General features: G+C 39.7%; 1 protein-coding gene across 1 annotated transcript; it reads left to right on the top strand.

The window, feature by feature from the left end:
• Nucleotides 1-1,237: 1,237 nt before the first annotated feature.
• CLDN1 (claudin 1) lies at nt 1,238-16,290 on the top strand. Its single transcript, NM_001287364.1, is given in 4 exon segments — nt 1,238-1,460; nt 12,076-12,240; nt 14,468-14,552; nt 16,128-16,290. Coding segments are annotated over 4 exon segments (636 nt in total).
• Nucleotides 16,291-19,127: the final 2,837 nt, after the last annotated feature.

A 19,127-nucleotide genomic window follows, 5' to 3' on the forward strand; every position in this document is an offset into this window, starting at 1 on the left:
TGAGCCCCTGGGGGGGGGGGGGAACCAGAAGGCCCCTAACCAAGGCCTGTGCATAGGGGTGACTGACCAATCAGGACAACAGCCAAGGCCGAGCCAAGGCTTCCTAACCCCCAGCCCAGGCCTCTTGCTACTGAGAAAAGCCTGTTGATACACTCTCGCCTTTGATGAATCACCCTTGACAATTCACTAAGGAAGACTTTGAGAGGTCACTGGCCAGGTTCCCGGGATAATAAACTGGTGCTCCAAGACAAACTACCGCGGGGAAGATACTCGGGGTCTGGGGGAGAAGGGGAGGCTGTCTTTCCATAGAGACGATAATCGATCAAATGACGTATTTCCATCAACTTGAGGTGGCGTGGAAAGCAGAGTGAGCTGGTGACCAGGTACTGGATAGGCTAGTCACTTCCGTGTGATTTTAGGGAAATCAGTTTTTCTCCATGGGTCTGGGTTTCCCAGTCTGCAGTGTAAAGATCTCTGCAGATTCTTGCAGAACTAAGAGGGAAAGATCAAAAGGGGAAGAGGAGAGGACAAAAAGGGAGGAGGAGGGGGAAGCTGAACCAAGCGAGAAGTACGCGTCAGGGAGAGGAGAGGGAGAGGAGAAAGGAAGCAATTAGAAAATATCTTTTAATAAGAGAATGAAAAAAAAAAAACAAACCCACAAACTGTGGAGGGCAGGGGGGCGGGGGCTCCACTTTTGACCTCCAGGCGTTTTTAGTGATTGCACACAGAAGTGCATAGTAATTGGGGGTAATGAAAAGCCTGACGAGCTCACGATCCAGGAGAGAAACGCGAGGGCGCGCGGGCGCACTGCCGCAGCGAGGTCCCACTCGGGCTTTTCCGTCGCGGGCGGGACGTTCCAGCTCCGGGCGCGGTGGCGGGAGCCGACTCCCGAGATCCCGGGCGCTCTCGGGGTGAGCGGCCCCGAAACCACCAGGGGGCGCAGCGTGGTGGCCGCGGCTGCGTCCGGGGCGGAGCTGCTTTAAATCGCGGCGCCCAGAAGTTCGGCTTCTCATTCCCGGAGCCAGGGAGCAGCGGTAGCTCCTCGCGTTGGTACTCCATAGCCGACCTGCCCGGACCCGGAGCCAGAGCCTCTGTAGTACCGGCCTAGCTAGCAGCGCTCTCTGCAATCACTTTCTCGGCCCGGCCCGCCGCTTTCGGGAGCCTCAGGTGCGCACCTGCAAACTCTCCGCCTTCTGCACCTGCCACCCCTGAGGCAGCGCGGACGCCGGAGCCAGCCATGGCCAACGCGGGGCTGCAGCTGCTGGGCTTTATCCTGGCCTTCGTGGGCTGGATCGGCGCTATCGTCAGCACCGCCTTGCCCCAGTGGAAGATCTACTCCTATGCCGGCGACAACATCGTCACGGCCCAGGCCATCTACGAGGGACTGTGGATGTCCTGCGTGTCGCAGAGCACCGGGCAGATCCAGTGCAAAGTCTTCGACTCTTTGCTGAATCTGAACAGTGAGTTCGTCCCCCACCCCGCCGCCCCGCCCAGCGCACCCGTCTCCCCCAGAGGCTCCATTTAAAGCAGCGTCTGAGGCTTCTGTTGGAGGGGTTACAGGGCTGTCGGTCTTCAATGGGTCAGTTCTGATCTTGTGCTCCTTGGTGAGAAGGAGAACACTGGTTTGGGAAAAGGAGGGCCCAGGCCAAAGTTTAAACTTTGCTTGTAACTCCTTGGGTAACCCTCCCCGCCAACACCCCCCCTCCCGCTAAGTGTGGTTTCATCCTAAATTCCTACAAGGGTGAGTGGAGAGTGAAAGGACCACTGGAACTTGGGTTCCTAGTCCTGCCTCTCCTGGACTTCCAAGATGGTGTGTAAATCAAGGTTTGGGGCAGTTCAGACAAGAGAACGGGACAAGAAACTAGGGAGTTTACAGACTGGTAGTCAAGTATGCAAAATTAAGTAGATGATCCCAAAGTATTAGGTTAGGGAGTTTTCTGTTTTTAACTTTATTTTCATCGTGTTTTTTGTTTTGTTTTGTTTTGTTTTTTGAGAGTTTTTTGCTATAGGGCACTTGTGCTGGCCAGAGAGACAGAAAGTGAGAAATCACCCCCCAGGGGGGGATGGCCATGCCGCAATCCCTTCTCCTCTATTCTCCTCTCGGGATCTTGGGCACACACGCACACGCACACGCACCCGGCATGAGTTTAAGCCACCGGGTCCGGCACTCTAACCGCAGTTGAGTACATGGGAGTCCAGCAACATAGCCATTACTGTAACTGCTGGTCCCAACTTTATTTTAATCTTTACCATGACTAACTATAGTAAAAGTCACACCCCTATCTGAAATGTTCCTTTTCAGTGTCTTCAACTCACATTTGAAGTTGAATATTTTGATTCTTTTGATCTTTAAGGTCTGGTCAGAGACAGGAGGCCCCTTTCAAGATTTCTTGAAAAAGGTTCTTGAAATACTCCCAGAGTAGGTTTCATGGGGGGGTCTTCAGAAGAGGCAGACCATCATGTTATTTTGGAAAGAGGAGGTCAGTGGCAGTGGGGAAAAGGATGACAAGAAAAAGGAAAGTTCTCAAACTCCCCAACAGAACGCAAAGGGAAGCGTGAAGGCTCTGAATGCACATACTGCAACATGGACGTGGCTGATGGAAGGGGAGGTGAGCTGGGGGAGAAGCGAGCGAGAAAGGGAGCGAGAAGTAGGTCTCCCCCTTTCAGCTTCCACCCTGGGATGTTTGTGTAATGGACGTTTGCATCGCCCTTGCCAAGGTGGACATGATTGTGCAGCGAGATGCATTTCCAAGCATAGTGGAGAAGAGAATGATAAGGTGTCAATTGTTGCTTCTTTAAATAAATAAATAAAAGATTTTGAATGCCTCGTCAGAAAGTCACTAAATTCCCACTTACTTAGGTAATAGTGATTCATGGCTGGGATACTCCCTACGGAATCACACTGGGCTTTGTGTACTGGGCGTCTGTTCTGCCCTTTACCTAACTTGCAGAGAACCTATCTTAGTCTTTGCCTAGATAAACAGGACAGCCCACCTGCACAGCTGTGGGCTGAGAGGGAGCGGCATTGCACTGCTCGGGTTCTCTACGTGTTTTGTTCACCTTTGGTGAGGAGCAGTGTTTAACAGTGCACGTGGTTTTGTCACATCCTTGTCTCTTAGCTGTTCAATCTGCTCACAATCTGTTTAGGCACCTGAATACCTGAGGAATTTGTTTAGTCAGTGTGCGTGTTATCTCAGCTTTTCCAGATTCCCCTCTGAGGAATCACGTATACAAAAACGAATCGATTTTAGTGATTATGTGTTGCTTATTGCTCTTCTGAGTTATATTCTTACTTCTAAAGTGAACAATTAGAAAATGACCCCTGAATTTTCCTATGGAAAGAGAAGTACACTTAAGGAAATGTTTTGGACATTCAGGATATTACCCTAAGGAATTAAAGATGGAAAAGTTCCAAGGGTAATTCTAAAGAGAGAGCATTGTCAGTTTTATTCCTTTCTTCAAAATTGTTCATTGTCAACACTTTTCAGTAAGTCTTCATCTCCCCTAAATGACCAAATAGAATCAGAATGATCCGTGTTGGAAATACTCAGATCAACTTTACACATGTGTTAAAAAAAATTTAGTTAAATGGTTGGAGTGCTGGACTCTCACATGGCTGACCGTGGTTCAAGTCCTGGACCTGGTGGCTTGAAAATCACACTGGACATGTGTACAGGCATGTCTGAAATTCCAGGAGGAGAATAGAAGAGAAGGGATTGTGGCATGGCCATCTCCCCTGGGGGCTGATTTCTCATTTTCTCGATCACTGTCTCTGTCTGTCTGTCTCTGGTGAGTACACATACCCAATGGGAAAAAACAATTAGTTTCACTTAGGCCTAGTTAATACAGTCATTACAGTATTTAAAACTGTAGTAGTAAACTAAATACACAGACAGATACACATGCACACACACATACTTTCGAAATGTCTTCCTGCTTTTGTTTATTTTAATTTATAAAGCTCAAGATCAAATTTTCCTTCTTGCTTTGGTTATAGCTACAGTTTTTCCAAAGAGGAGCTGGGACCTTTCCTTCAAAACCATTTCCAGAAGGGGGAGCCTTGACTCATGGATTGTCTTATTGAACCTGCTAGTGACTCACTGGACACATTTGGATGGAACACAAAGTCTCTATTTCTCCACCTGAGCAGTGGTGCTCACGCCCACTTGATGCAGAAATTTGGGATGGTGATTCATTGGCTGGTTTGGGTATAGTTCTGTGATAGATACTGATGGGAAGGAGAAGTTGAGTTGTACAAGTAGTGCTCCCCAGAAAGTGTTGCATTTCACAAAGAGTTTTAGGTGGAAAGCTTGGTTGCAAATTTCATGGAATTGTACCTAACTATGCCAATACAGCCCACATGGTGTCTTAGAGTCCAGAAGCAGGGATTGGCCAAGGTTTCAGCACTAGATATTATACAAACACCCCTGATTCCTGCTCTAACAAGGATACATTGTGAATAGTGCATGCCCTTCATGAACGTCTAAAGAGATAGTGTCCTTACACTGCAGACAGTGTATAATGGATAAGAAATGAGATACGGCAGGGCTTTTTATGGGTAGTGCTTGACAAGCAGTTTATGAAATATAAGAAACTTTCTGAGGAAACAAACAGTACTGTGTGAATTGTGGATTTTAAAGAGTTGAGTCAATTTTTATTCCATTCAAAATATATGATATGCATTGATATTGATGACTCTGACAGCTAAAAGTTGGAATAGGCAAAGGAAACCACCAGTTATAATAGACTTTTCTTTATTAAGCTGTACATCCTGCCTTGTCCGCGAACATTTTCCAAGCTTTCTGGAAGCTGGTGCTTCTTTTATGTGCTTAGTTCATTACTTCTTGTTTGACTTAAATGGTTAGAGCTGTTCAAAGATCAGTCTGCCCCAGGAGGCTTCGTAATGGGCAGTGTGTGAACAGAGAGTAAGGAGGGAAGATCCAAGCACTAGACAAATGGGAGGTTAGGCTAGACTCTTTCTACGTCTCATCTAATGCTGAGATTCTGTAAGTTGTTTATAAGCTACTCTAGCCTGCTTAACCTGCTCCGCATGAATCCACATGTGTGTAGGTGTGCTTAATGACTGTGGGTAGTTGTGAGGTTTCCCAGCACTCTCACCATGATGTCAGGCTCAATCAGAGAAACAAAATTACTGGCTTGGACAGTCTTTGAAGCATAGGTGGAGAGGAGAGCATTCACTTATGCTTCTCTAGACTTCTCTATGTGTGCTGAACCAAGGGTGGTCAGAAAGCCATGAGTGTTCAGATCTGTTTTAAGAATGAGTCTTGACTCTTAGAATGATGGAAGTTGGAAAAAGAAGCCAGACATGAGATGAGTTCTTACTCTGATTTGATGTTAAGTACACAGGTGTGTAATAGTGAGCCACTTAATTTCTCTGGGCTCAAGTAGTTTTCTCTCTTACAAAATAGGGTAGAGTGTGAGGAAAGAGTTGCTGATTCATTTGTCCATTCAACAGATGTGAGCCAGGCCCCATTCTTGCCCCTAGGGATTCAATCAGGATTTCTAAGTTTCCTTCCAGAGCCAGCGTACTTGTTACTCATTTCAGTGATGAAAAGGAAAAAGGCAAGTGATGTATCTTAGATTTCCTTGATTGGAGTGGTAAGTGTTGTGAAGATGATAGGAAAGCCTACATTTAACCATGAGGCGTATTTTCTAAGAAACACACACAGAGGAAAGGATAACAAAACATCTCAGGCCGTCCTGAAAGTGCTCATTCCTGCCTGATCCTAAACCACCTCAATTGCTGACTGTGCTCGTATTGTGAGGTCACTCCCAGTGGGCACCTGCTCATGCGCCAATAAAACAGAAATGAACAATGAGGAGTCTTGAGCAACATTAAACTTCAGTAAAAGTGAAATATTTAATAGATTTTTAAAAAAGCTACGAGAGTACAGTTCCGTGTCAGTCTGTGTGAGCTCATTGAATTGCGAAGAAGAAGAGTACATGTTTATTCAAGTCACCCAATCCCGGTATGTACTGAGTACCAATGCAGAGGGCTCTGTGAGAATAGATTAACTGAAGTTTATTTAACTTATGATATACAGTACACATGGCAATACTATGGTAATATGGCTAAGGAAAACACACGAATAATGTCAGGTATTTCTAGAATATTCTATTCTAAGTATTAAGACTTTAAAGTTTTAGGGGGGACAAAATCCACATGCTTGTTTATGCTTGTTTTCTGTACTTAGGTGGATTTACCTAGCTGCAATAGATAGTAACTTACAACTCATTTCTTCTAAGTAGAGATCTTGGTAAAATTTTTGTTTTGTTTTGTTTTGTTTTCTCTCTCTTTTAATTATACTTTTAGGTTGAAACTGGTAAGAACTCATTAGGGCAGTCTTTAATCTCAAGATTATCAATCTCACTAAGTATAATTGTAAAACAGCCCTCTGCACTTACGGCTCAATACTGATGAGAAACTATATGGTGACTTTTAAGCACCTGTTAACCTGTTTCTCCATGGGTAACTTTAATTACTCAGATCACTGTGCAACACTGCAAATTTAAGGGACCAAAAAAGGAATATAGTTGCTCTTTATTTTGATGCAATCACAGAGCTCAAGGCTATATTGCTCTGGTCCAAAATATTATTTTATTGCTTCCAAACATAATTGTCAACTTCTTTGTCCTGCTACTTGTCATTCACTAGGAGGAAAAAAAAAGAAAAAGAAAAAAAGAAAGAACAGCAAAGAAAAAGTATCTTTGGTGCTCACTAGACACATAATTGTTTTAAAAAAATAGATGAAATTAAGCAAAAAGTATATATATTTTTTTCTGTCTGTGTGCATTTCTAACTTTCTGACCTAAACCAAACCCGCCTCATGCAGTAAGATTTTAGCATCCTCAGGGATCTCTAGGGAGTTAGTCTTAGTATTATTTTAAAAATTTAGATAAACTTAGAAGGATATTTTTACCTATCATACAGTACAATTTTGAAGGCTAAAAACACATTCTGATTTAAATTCATTGAGCATGTATTGAGTAATCCTGTCACTTGCCAGGTACGGCGTTGTGTGTTTGGATGGAAACAGAAATAAATGTCTGACTCCCGCATGCAGGCGCTCACAATTACAGAATTCAGATCCCTGACTTAAAGGCTTCCGTAAAACCCTAATTTGAAAGGATTCATCTGGTTCCAGCTTAAAACTCTACAATTCACATCTTATCTTCATGTAAAACCCACATAACTTGCGGCAGAATATTTAGTACTTTGGCTTTAATCCATTACTCATATGCCCAGCTAGTGCTCTTTCATGCTGGCTGTGGCTGTTTCGTGTGTGTGCATGTATGTATTATTTTTTAGCTTGTCTACATGCCACTGTGGTTAACAATTCACCTGAATGTGGCCAGTGAAGCAAGGTGAGATTTTGTGGTCTGTGCCAATCTAACATTGCAAAATACAGAGAAATTGCATAAGTCAGGGATGGCAGGATGTAAATGAAAACTCTTGCTTTGCAACACAACATTCTTACAACTACTGCTGTATCACATTTTACAAAATGAAAAGAAATCCCTTTGCTTCCAGTGGTTGTAGTGCCTCCTAAGTATTTTCTCTGTTTTCTCTGTTGCTTTTTGTGTATTATAATGAACACACTATTCTATAAAGAAACAAAACATGATAGGGTATAACAAACAGAGAGCAAAACTTGTCTATCCTCTCATAGAACGTTGTGAAAGAAGTAGAGAACTGGGTATAATGAATCAAGTGTATTCTCTGAGAACTTACAGGATGGAAAACTTAGAGAGTAAAAGCTGAATGTTTTATTATCCCAGGTGGGTGCAGGTGGAACCTGGAGTAGTTGATACATGCGTGCTCCTTGCCTGGGAGATCAGTGGTTTTATAGGACCCTGATTCATGAGACTGATGCCCCGTAGACTCCTCGTGAAAAATACCCTGTGATCCAAGTGCTCAGACCTGCTGGGCTAGGGGCCTGCTGTTTCTACTAGAAAAACAAATCAGTATGATTATTTTGTAAGCTGGGTCTCTTTTGGGTCCTTCCAACTTGATCACAGTGGAAAACTTAAAGACAGGTCCAAGAAAGCATCAAAAGTTATATTAAAAGTATGAAAAATAGAGTAGTTTTGAGAAAAAAAAAGGTGGAAGTGGCTGTGAGATAGAGGAAGCTAGACCAGCTTGTGGTATGGTGGGTAAGGGACTGGGTTCCCACATGGCTGACTGTGGGGCTCAAGTCCTGGTCCCAGCAGCTTGAAAATCATGCTGAGTGGGTATCAAAATCCTAAAAGAATGAATGGACAAAAAGTAATTGCTGCATGACCATTCCCCACACGGGTGCTTTCTCACTCCCCAACCTACTGTTTTCTTGGCCTTTCTCCCTCTCCCTCCAGTAAGCATACACACCCTCTAGCAGATTAAAAATAAATTATTTCTGCATTTGACATGGCAGTAGTGTTTGGTAGCATATCTTTCTGCTTTGGTATATGGAGTCTCTGTCCTGTTTTTCATCTTCTGAACTTCATTTATCTGGGATGTGGACATGCACATGAAGGACCTTAAACTCTTAAATTGGCCCAGCGAACTGCTGTGAAGCAACTCTCATGCAAAATTTTGTTGGACTGTTGGAGCAATGGAAGTCTAGAACTGTTCAATACTACGTAAGATTTAGCTCAAGTGTAACTACTTTCAGTATTTATACAAATAAGAAGTGCCATTTCTTCCCTGTTCCTTCAACTTTTGGAAACCAAACTTGCAAATTCTCTAGTGATGTTTTTGATAGATTTTTAGCAACTGTGGGAAACCATCCACAAACCTGATCATCTTTCTTTAAAATTCAGTCATAGTAAAGATAACTCAAACCTTATTACAGAAATATTTTTTCCAAGGAATTAAAGAATAAAAATGGCCTAAAGCAAAAAGTGATCCCAATGTGGAGTTTTATGAGTTTGTAATTCAACATTTTGACATTCCTATGAATTATCTCATGGAGCTTTTGCTGAAATTCAGAGATACGAGAAGTTCACAATCTACCTTTGTACACAAAATGTGACTGTATGAGTATTAGTAGTGACAAATCCACAGTGACCTGGACTGACCACATTAATGCTCAGAGCTGGGTCTCCACATTTCCTAGGAGAAATGAAATCACTCATCTCTTGTGAGAAAAATATTAAAAATTTCACCATTTTGGGATTGCAGTTATCAATGTAAAGCACTTAACACTTACTAATTAAAATTCCCTAGTTAATTTAAATAAATAAAAAAGAAAAGAAAAAAAGAAAAGAGCTCTACGTATTTGAAGCTCTACGTATTTGAAGGACTACCATAGGAAGAATGTTGTGTGATCCCTTTACTGAGGGGAGAAATCATGTACCTCTTCCTGGAGATCCTCCAAAGACTTCTGATTACAGTGACAATGAACTTCAGACCCTTTAACCTCTCTTACAAAGCTCAGCAAGAGATATGCCATCTTCTCGCTTTGCTAAACCTCATTTTACTTCCCACATCTTGTCATTCTTCAGCAGATGACCAACCTTTCCAGGCCCAGGACTGAGGGCCATCTCAGGATGTAGGACTCCGGTGTTAAAACAGGACAGTTCCAGGCAGGCTGAGATGGATGACTGGGCACCCTGTCCTCTAGGCTCATGGGTCATCTTCACTTTCAGTGTCTCCTCTTTTAACATTTCTCTACCTGAAAAGCTTTCCTTCTGAGTGGAATCTTGGGTCCAAATCTGAAATCTGTGTTCTATGTGCGTTTCCTTATTTTGTTTTTCATTTGCCTGCTGGTAAATCAAAAGCAAGGAAACACCTTAACCATGGAGTTCTTGGTACTTTCCTCCTCATACCATGGTATGGTTTATGGTTCCAAGGAAAAGGTTTGGTAATCATTTCCTAAGTCGCTGCAGTTCCTGGTAAACCTGTGATCTGGAGAGCATGTGTTTTGATCCAGTAGTTCCTGTCACCTGGAATCCTGAGATAAGTGTGTGGGTGTGTCTGTGTATGTGTGCCTACAGATAGATGCTTACAGGAGGTGGATGTGTGAGGGAAGGTGGGGCATGCTTCTATTTGGTTTTCTAATGAAATCCAGTAAAAACGTATCTTGGCTTCCAAAATATCTCTCAGACACTGCAATAAACTTCAATACTTCTGAGGAAGAGATTACTACGATTTTTATCAAAGATTGCCTAGTTATGGCAAAGATAGGAATATCGATAAATTCCAATTTAATAGGGTTCTATCTAGAAATCTTTAGTTTTAGTATGATTAGCAACCTGAATTTTCAATCCTGAGGATCCTAAGACTGAGCCGAGGTGTAGATCAGATACTGAGGTAACATAATTTTTCCACCATCTCAGTCGCTGTAGAAGACCATCTGTCTGTTTTTCCAACTCTCTGGCTGGAGATGTCATGATTCACACTTTACATAATTTAATCAGTATCTAAAAGATACCAAGTTGCTTACCCAAGGTCACATATTATTTGTGAACAATGTAAATAATAATTCTATGTTTGTATACTACTATGTATGTAAAAAAAGTTATTGTCACATAGTACTTCAAAAAGTTTGCGGATAGATGTAAGTAAAGCATGAGTTTATTTTGGTACAAAAAACTTGGCAATCCATCCATAGTTTTTCATTGAAGATCTCTTGTATTTACACTGTCAGTGAGACAGTGATCTTTAACTGAAGGAGAAAATAAATCTAGAATTTAAACAAAATCTTCTAACTAGTATAGGTTCAGCTCGTTAGTTTTTAAGTTTGTGCCTTTATCCTAAGGGTATCAGGCTTTTACTCTTGAAGAAATATGGTATAATCTCTGAACTCTGACCCAGCCTATGAGATGATGACTGAACACATCTAGGACAATAGCAGAAAATTATAAGTTAATGGACTCCAGAAATACTACATTGAAGTATTGCTTCTGCTATTTTACAACCTCATTTAAATCTCAGTTTAAATAGTTTTAAAATCTGGTGAGGCAACATGGATGGAGCTGAAGGAAATTATGCCAGGCGAAGCCAGTCAGGCAATGAAAGACCAATACCACATGTTTCACTCATTTGGGAAGCTGGAAGATTTGATCACATAGAAGGGGTGAGTGGAATGTGGGATACCAGAAGCTGGCAAGGAGGGAGACAGGGACAACTTGGTTAACAAGTATAACATCGCAGTTAGATGAGAGGCATAAGTTCCAGAGTGCTATAGTACAGAGGTCTCCAGTTAACAGCAGTTTCATGTATAGTTCAAAATAGCTAGAAGAGAGGATTTGGAATGTTCCCAACACAAAGTAATGATAACTGTTTGAGATCACGGTAATGTTTAATATCCTGATTTGGTTATTATATATTATATTCATGTATTGAACAATCATACAGTACCCCATAAATATGTGCAACTGTTAAGTAGTAATTAAAACTTATACATAATATTATTTTAAATAGTGATGGCAATTTTAATATAATCTGCTTCTATATTCCAAGGTGATATCTCATGAAAATGAGATGTTTCCTGAAAATGGCTTTTATATTCTTTCTGTGAACACAGTCCCCATCACTGAAGATACAAATGTAACTTATCCAGCTATGATAATCTTTGAAAAATTATTTTTTTATCTTTCACATCCACCTGTTTTTTCTGAAGTTTGATGATTAGAATATAGCCTGCTGAATAATACCAATGATGTATTATAAACCATTTTACCTACAAGCATAATAGTTAGAATCTAGGACAATACATGTGGTTATTATTTCAAAATTTAAATGCCCCCTTAGTAATAATTAAATATGTGTGAATTCAGCTATACCTATTCAACTATATAATTAATTTTTTTCAGTTGATTTTGAATTTAATATTGAAAACCTAAAATATTAGAGCTGGGCAGCCTCTTTATTTATTCATCTTCCTTTCTGGCTGTTTGCTTTTCCAGCCAGGATAACATTGGTTACCAGCAGGAACATCACTAGAACTCAGGACTCCCGACTCCTAGTTGAGGTTTTTCTCCTTCGTACACATTAACATATACTTGACCTTCTACCACTCCTTTCTGGTTGATCCAGGCATGATTGTTACATCTTCTGAAATGTTTTTCCAGGTACTTTGCAAGCAACCCGTGCTTTGATGGTAGTTGGCATCTTGCTGGGACTCATAGCGATCTTTGTGGCCACGATTGGCATGAAATGCATGAAGTGCATGGAAGACGATGAGGTTCAGAAGATGCGGATGGCTGTCTTTGGGGGCATGATATTTCTCATTGCAGGTGAGAGAGGCCTTGTCTCCCTTTCACTTTACAAACTGTCCCCAGTATAGTTTGAGATCTGGTTTTTTAGTTTATTTAGATTATGGTGGATTCCCTGCACTTGAATCAATTTCCATCCCTTTGAAATCTGTAGATATGGACTTTTTAGTCCAGTTGACTTTCATGTTCTCAAAAAGAAACCAAATGAAAATTTGAAATCTGTGCTCACATTGTACAGGTCTATTGGTCGAGATGTCAGAGGCCAACTGGTTTGTAATCTCACCAGGTGAAAAATGATGTTTGCTATCTAGCAAACACTGAGGAACAATTCTATGCAATTCTGAAAACTTCTATAGTTTCTTCACAGGGAAAGAATATAGAGAATAGTGAGAGAATATATGAATCACATAGTTCTCTGAGGGATATACAGGACTGGGACTGTTGGAGGAAAGTGAGGGCAACATTGCAGATAGGCAGAGCTTACTCCTGAATTAGACAATACACTTAGAGATCAATGGAGAGGAAGACCAGAAAGAGTAGAGGTAAAATGTTGAAATGGCAGGAAGTTAGGTTAAATGAGTTACGAAAGAAAGCAATACAGAAACTTGTTAAAAAAAGTTTTCAAAACATAATATGATATTTCCCATAGAAAACAAAGAGGTGTATGTTGCTTTATTTAAGTGTTGATTAACAAGTTACAGTATGTGTCCTTTGAAAAAACAAGAGCCAAATGACATGGATAGCACCATTTCAAAGCTTTATATAAGACATTTAAATTATAATAAATTTAAAATATAATATATAAATATATATACACTATATAGTATACTTATATATATGCTATATCTTATTTATCTACTAATATACTATACTATATATCCATCTATATAGAGTCTATATATAATATCTCTTTATATTACATAATATATAGATCTAACAATAGACTACTATGTATAACATGTATTTTATGTAATTATATTTTACATATAGTGCTCTATTGTTTTTGAAAATGGTACTAGTGATGTAAATCTAAAAAGCTAGAATTAGATTTTCTTTTCCTATTGTTTTTTGACAGAATACCTTAAGGATTTTTGCAATAGTATATAGCATTTGGATTTAATCAATAGTGGGGGGAGAATGTCTGTGGCTTTGCAAAAAAAAGTGGTTCAAATGACCAGTCATTCAGTTTATTCCAACACAAATGAAGTCCTCTCGGATGGACAGTGTTTTATTACCAACAATTCAATCTTACATCAAAGGTTACAAATAAACTCACTCCGCCACACCCTTCCTTTACTTGCCTTGTATTAACTCCCCTATGCGACCTCATCACTCCTACTTCACTGCAGGGACTTCTTCAGGAGTGAGGGTCGAGGTTCAAGAGTATTCACATGATCTATTTAACCAAATAATGCAATAGCATTTTCTGCATGTTTTAGAGACAATCATGCAGATTATTTGTCATGATTTTTGGAGTATAAAAGGAAAAGCATAGCAACATTTAATTTTTATATTGAGGAATTCTTAGGATTCCTATTAAAAAAAGTTATTACTTTATTTGGATTTAAAAGTTGAAATATTTTCTACTGATAAATGGTGAAATGAGTACTTTTGACTGGTCTCCCTGGTACTACCGAATGGAAAATTGAGACAGTGTTTTATAAATTGTTGTGAAGCGGCATCCTTAGCAAACCTCAAGGTAATACCTAAGTCGGATACTGCCTTAGTCAGTAGGACAGTAAGAATCTGGGCATTCAAGTCCGGTGTGAAACGGGTCTTGTCCTCCCTATCTAGCTGTTTTCCTTCTTTCTCACCCTGCAGAAATGTAAATTTTGAGTTCGATCAAAAATAGTTTATCAAACAACCCTATGCTACTAAGGACATCGGTTTTATCAAAAATAGTTTAGTCCACTAACATATAGCAGTCCCTTTGGTGTAGATGTTAAGCCTGAACCTGCTGAATTGTGTCCGCAAAGCATTATTTGTCCCAGTGATCTTGAACTGTAAGTAAATAAAATGATATCAATAGCAGAAACTATGCTAAACTCCAACGTAATGTTTTCATTTATTTGAAAAGAAGACTTGTAATAAATCATATTTGAACCTCTAATCTTCCTGATACTGAAATTATACCATCAACACAATGGATGAAATTTAATTCTCTTCAAGTACATTTAGGTTTCAAAGGCTGTACATGTATGCTCGTGTTCCACAGTGATTAACTGTCTTTTGTTTCGGATCTCTGTAGGTCTGGTGATTTTAGTAGCCACTGCATGGTATGGCCACAGAATAGTTCAAGAGTTCTATGACCCCATGACCCCAGTCAATGCCAGGTAATGCTATTCACACCAAAATGGCTTGCTCTCTAAGGAAATGCTTTTTTTTTTTTTTTGATGTTGTGTAAGATCCTACTAGTGTCAAGTGCTCCTAGATTTGGTTAAGAATTTTAGGGACCAGCAGTTGGCGTAATGGCTATGTCGCTGGACTCCCATGTAGTCAACTGTAGTCGACCGCAGTTCGTGTCTCAGACCCGGTGGCTTAAAACTCACGCCGGGCGTGTGTGCATGTGTGCCCAAGATCCCAAGAGGAGAACGGAGGAGAAGGGGTTGCTGTGTGGCCACCCCCCACAACGTATTTCTTCAGTATGCTGAGACACCACTTTGAAATTGTATGTTCTATCGCTACTATAAAATTTACTTTACCAAGGTCATCTTTGTTGTGCAAGTTAAGGAGCCGATTCTTGGCTCTCATGTGACAGCACTCTTTGATCAGGAGCAAGGCTCTTGTTCCCCTGTCTTCACATCTTTAAAGCCTAATAACTACATTCAGAGTCAGGATGTTAAGATGTAATTATTGTTTGTTAAGTGCTAGGATGAATGGATGAAAAATTTCAGTGTCGGAGGAGATAAGGAGTGCTTCTTTTTATATCATCACCCACGTGTAGGAGAACACATACTGCAATGATTGTGTTGGAGCCCATCCCATAAGATTTACGATATAGAGACAGAAACTGGGAGGTCAATAGGCTGAAATCTTACCAGAGTAATAATACCAGTAATGCATGTGAAAGCACTTTATAAATTGTTAGCCACTGTGAACTTGGTATGTACGCTATTGCATGTGATCCTGAAAGCAATCCAGTGAGGCAGGATGGATTGTCCTGCTTCGAGAAAAGGAACTGTGAGAAAGAGGTGAGGATGCTATCCACAATGGCAGCAGTTGAGAGTCTGCATCTAGATTCACCCCCAGCCATGTTCCTTCTACAGTCAGCCCTTCTCTATCTCTATTGTCCACAGTGGGTAAGAAAGAGAACCTTACCCCAAGAGTCTAGCTTAATAATGGTTGGAAACGTCATTACATATTTTTCTGTGTTTTTCTATACAAAAGTGCATCATGATTTTTCCGACAACCCAATACAACTACCTAGATGAGCTTAATCAAGAATGGCTCGTGAGCTGCCCAGAAGTCTTTTTTATAAAACCTGGGATAAAGTATTAAAAATCCTAATAATTTCCATCACATGCTAGTAATTCCTGTACATACTGTCATTGCTACTTGTTGATATCATGACTTTAAACTTTAGCCTAGGAATCATGGCGTAAACCCTACTTCTAAGTACATAAACATACTTCACCGTCTTCTGTACATGGAAAAGCCTTTGGAAATATTTGTGTGCTTAACCTGGTATTTCATATCATGTGCCTGATCTCCTATTGCAAATTATTAACCATTGCACTGTAACATTCTTCTGTGCATGTGTTAATAAGCCTTGAAATACTTCCCAAGTGATCATGGGAATTTTTTTCAGTGGTGAAGATGACCATGAGTATAATACGGATTTTCTTGCTGAAATATATTAGAAAGACTGCCAATGATTGATAGATTAACACATGCCTTGTTTTTTCTAGGTATGAGTTTGGTCAGGCTCTTTTCACTGGCTGGGCTGCTGCTTCTCTGTGCCTTCTGGGAGGTGCCCTACTTTGCTGCTCTTGTCCCCGAAAAACAAGCTCTTACCCAACACCACGGCCCTATCCAAAACCTACACCTTCTAGTGGGAAAGACTACGTGTGACACAGATGCATAAGGAGACAATTCTGTTGGAACAAACAGAAAATGGACATGGAAATACTATCAGTGACATTTGGACCTTAGCTTTTTGACTATTTCAATCTGAACTGTGGTATTACAAAAACAAAACCATATGTTTTTTTTTAAATGCCCACTATTAAAAATGTCTCAGTCTTGTTGTATCTGCTTTCCTCAATACCAGAGGGAAGCCCTTTCCATTTGTATTACTGTTTCCCACCAAGTGATTATACTTGGGGGGAGGGGAGGGAGTGTTCTTTAAATATATATAGATATGTATATATACATGTTTTTCTATAAAAATTAGTATAAAAAAAACTCTTGTTCTTATTATGTTGGTACTAGCATACTTAAAATATCTCTAAAGTAGAAAAGTATATTTATCTCCATATTGATTAAAATAAGTTTTTGGTGTTTTTTGTCTCTTTCTCTGTATGTACATATATAATAGATCAAGTATCACTTACTGTCTTGTATTAGCTCTAGTGTCTTTGCCATAAAACTTAATTTACCAAATACACATTTTTTTCAATTCTTCATGTCTGCCTTTTTTATATACTTATTCTTTTTTCTTTTCTCTCTGTCTTTTTTTTTAACCATAAACTTATAGCACTTGCTTCATTGTTAGGATCTTATTATTAGTTTTTGTTTGTTTGTTTGTTTTGCTAGGTCTATCTCTAACTCAGAACCTAATACATTTCCTAGCTAATGTATTAATTACTAAAGCCAAGAAGAATCTTTTATAATCGGAATTTTGGGAAGAAATCTTCTGCACACTCAGAATGGTATATTTCTGCCTTCTCATACAGTCCCTGTACTCTGACCTATAGCTCTTTGGTTTGCTTTGAAAATATTTGCCTAATTGAGTTCCTGTGTGCTACTCACCCAGGTGTTGTAACACAATTTGATTGATTAAATTTTTAAAGCTACTTATTCATAGCTGTATATTCCCCAAATTGTATTTTTCTTCTTCTGCCCGAACTGTATTATTTTCCCATATGTAATTACCATGTAGTTTACCTCCTCCCTGGTAGGAGGTATGAAGTGCTAGACTTTTGGGAGGTATAATCTGGTGACAAATATTCTCTCTAGAGCTGTAAGCAAGTCACTTAACCTTTCTACCTCTTTCTCATCTGTGAAGTTGAGATAATGATACTTACCGTTGGGAGAGGTAGTGTGAGTATTAATTATTTGATATTGCTCTCATTCTTTGAACATGACATGAGCACCCAAGTGATGTTTTTATTTGCTCAATTGACTGTTTAGAAGTCAATGAACAAAACTTACATACACGCCTTTATGTCATTCAGTAGCTTGCTTTCTCCCTGGTCTGTTTCTTTTCTTTCACTTGTACCTAGCATATTATTGGTACTCTGTGACATTTCAACAACTGCTCTTACTTTACCAGTCTGTACAAAATGTTATTTCACTTGAAAAAGATGATGTAGTGAAAAGGGAGTTGGCTTTTGTGTCTGGAGACCTGGATTTGAGTCTTAGTGCTATTAATCACTGAGTGTAGGCAAGGCACTTAGCTGCCCTAGATTTATTGCTTCATCTATGAAAAGAGATTTCTAATTCCTGAACTGCCTATTTTACAAGCATGTTGTGGGGACCCAAGGAGAAGAGATACATGTAAATGTGAAAAATGCTGAACTAGGGGGAAATTAAGGAGTTTAAGTGTTAAGATTTGGGAGTTACTTTTTGAGGGACTGAAAACAGAAATCTTAAGAAATAGGTTTCATGCATCTGTCCTCAAGTAATGAGACACTAAAGTAAAATTAAGCTTACTCAACGAAAAGGATTCTAAGGAAATCTTAGATTCTTCCTTCAGTATGACCAGATGCTTTTCATAGCTAAGCAGGTATAATGGAGGGGAAAAAAAAAAAACCCTAAGTGTTGTCAAAGCCAGCAGTGTAATAACGACAAGGGTATGTGAAGAGCAATCTGATAAGTGATGCCCCAAAGCTCTTGCTATTGACTGGCTGCTAAGGATAGTTCAGTGAGAAACAGCCCTTCCTAGTTAAATCACATGGGAAAAGGACTCTGTCTTATGAGGATTTGGACTTAATACATTTTAGTGTTCCCATAGTTGAGATTCTACATTTCTGGATGTTATGATTCAGAACCTTTGTCAATTACATAGATCCTAATGAGTGTAAATGCACATGGATACCAGTTGCTAAACTCTGGAAAAAAATTGAGACCAGAGTTACCAACGTAATTGCTATGCCAGAATTTATCCAATTTTGATCATTTGTGCCCCACTACTACACCTTATAACAGACCTATAGATATTCTGGCGTTTTGTAGTGGCAATTTGTATAACGTATCACTCTTTCTTTTTTTAAATTTAATTTATTGTTTTCTCTCTTTTATTTTCTTATTTTTTTTTTACATTCAATCACTGTATTACCTTCACAGCGTACAAAATGGATTTTCCCAGCATCAATACAAATATTAGTTCAGTCAAATATATTACCGTATATGTATCATCAGTAGATAATTTTCCATTTTTGTGTTTATTAAATCTTTTGCTTCTTTTTTTTGCCCTTAAGTACCTTTCTCACACCCAGCACCATTGTCCACCCTTCTCCCACACTGCCTTTAATATCTACAGTTGTTCTCCATGCCTTTATACCTTCCAGTCTTTCAGTTTCTGTCATAGAGTACAGACATTCAGTATGTATTAAGTGGGGACATGCAATGCTTCTCTTTCATAGTCCGGCTTGCTTCACAGAGCATTAAATCTTCCATATTCATTCACTTTTGATCAAATGCAGAGTCTCTTTGTTTTTTACGACTGAGTAGTAGTTCATACTATA

Source organism: Tupaia chinensis, unplaced genomic scaffold (assembly GCF_000334495.1).
Source record: "Tupaia chinensis unplaced genomic scaffold, TupChi_1.0 Scaffold000515_1, whole genome shotgun sequence".
Lineage (NCBI taxonomy): Eukaryota > Metazoa > Chordata > Mammalia > Scandentia > Tupaiidae > Tupaia > Tupaia belangeri.